The following is a 1,697-nucleotide window of genomic DNA, read 5'->3' on the forward strand; positions in this document are numbered from 1 at the left end:
AATATTAGGAACTATATTTATCAAACATTATACTGGGCAAGTAAAAATTGTTTCTGGGCAAATGAAATGTGAAATCCTTAACGTCAACTCCTGAGCCTGTAATAAGCTCCATCAATTAATCCGTCCTCTCAGAACATCACATTGATGGTCACTCTGATGGCTCCCTGGAATCATCACACTCCAGATGATGAACAGAGTGAGCCATGGCGTTTTGCATGTGGACCAATAACTTCAGATTTGGTCTCATTTAACCGGAGCTCCTGTTTTCCCACAAATGGAAAGTCTTGTGACTTTATTTCAACAATGGCTTTCTTCTTGATAATCGACCACTTTGACCAATTTTGGGATTATTAATTGGGTTTACAATAGTTTTCCCATCAACTTATTTCAGTTTATTAGGCTAGAGAGATTTCCAATCTGAATACTGGAAGGTGTGGTAAATTAATCCTCCTCTTTTATTCTTTATTATTATTTATCACTTTACTTGGATTTTCACTTTATTTGGATTTAGTTTTTACACATGCATAGATATACGTACAGATATATATACAGAAGAGCTATATGTGTATATATTTTATCTCTTTTTATTCTTATTTTCTTTATCTTTATTATATTGTATAGTTGGATGTGTGTATATATTATATAAAACTGTAACTGGAACCTGTAACAAAAGTAATTTCCCTCTGGGATTATTAAAGTATTTCTGATTCTGATGTTCAGATGAGGGATTGAGCAAAGCCTTGTGAGATTTGTATTTAATGCTTGGGAGATTGTTCTAAACGTCTCAGTTACCTTTTTTCCTTCTTCTTTTGTCCCCATAATGGGCTTTTTTTCACTAATGTTTCTCTGATCATCATTTGTGACCCTGCATTTAATATTATTTCAAGGCTATTGAAGTAAAGGGGGCTGAATTTAAATGCTCACAGGGCTTTCCATATTAAAAATACCCAATGCATCTAGGTTTCCACCTCTGGGATAGCTGCTACTTTGTGGTTCTTTCACATAAAATAACGAGGCTTTTGTTAGGAACATGTTTTTGCAAACTTTATACACTTTTCAAACCTGCATAAATACGATGTCTCCTGGCCAAATTAAAGATTAGATTTGATTTGAAGTAGATTAAAGCCTAATAAAGCAAGAGCAAGTATGATCTGGTCTAAAATCATCTTTATGACTGAATATTAGAAGAATAGATTAGGAGCTGTCAGTATTTTTAGCTCAAAGTGTTTTTCTTTGTTTTCCTCTCTGCTCATGTGTCACAGCCAGGACACGACAGGGGAAATCTACTACTTCAACTTCTCTACGGGCCAGTCCACCTGGGAGCATCCGTGCGATGAGCACTACAGACAGCTGGTGATCCAGGAGCGCAAGAACGCCCGGCTCAAAGGAGGCGCTGGGATGGGAGGGGCTAAGAAGGACAGGAAGAAGAAGAAGGAAAAAAAGGAAAAGAAAGAGAAGAAGAAGAAGGAGCCACTGAGGACTCCAGCGGTTAGCGACTGTTGCCATCTTAATCTCTTTATAGTTTTTGACAGTTTGAAGGTTTTCGTTTCAATATTTTTAGAGTCTTTTAAGGGAAAAGTCCGGTCAGCAAGGAATGATCAATGGATCATTTTTATACCTAAAATTAATATGTTTAATAACATTTTTGCCCAAATATAGTAACCCCTCCCTCCTGCCATCTTCCGGCAGTGACGTCA

General features: G+C 36.8%; 1 protein-coding gene across 1 annotated transcript in view; it reads left to right on the forward strand.

Annotated features, from left to right (window-relative positions):
* The window catches only part of cep164 (centrosomal protein 164kDa), a 12,258-nt gene that overhangs the window by 5,804 nt on the left and 4,757 nt on the right, over positions 1-1,697 (forward strand). Inside the window, exon 4 of the mRNA XM_015401903.1 lies at positions 1,263-1,583. Within this exon, the coding sequence (XP_015257389.1) occupies positions 1,263-1,583 (321 nt within the window). The remainder of the gene's footprint in view (positions 1-1,262; positions 1,584-1,697) is intronic.

Source organism: Cyprinodon variegatus, unplaced genomic scaffold (assembly GCF_000732505.1).
Source record: "Cyprinodon variegatus isolate N-32 unplaced genomic scaffold, C_variegatus-1.0 Scaffold33, whole genome shotgun sequence".
Lineage (NCBI taxonomy): Eukaryota > Metazoa > Chordata > Actinopteri > Cyprinodontiformes > Cyprinodontidae > Cyprinodon > Cyprinodon variegatus.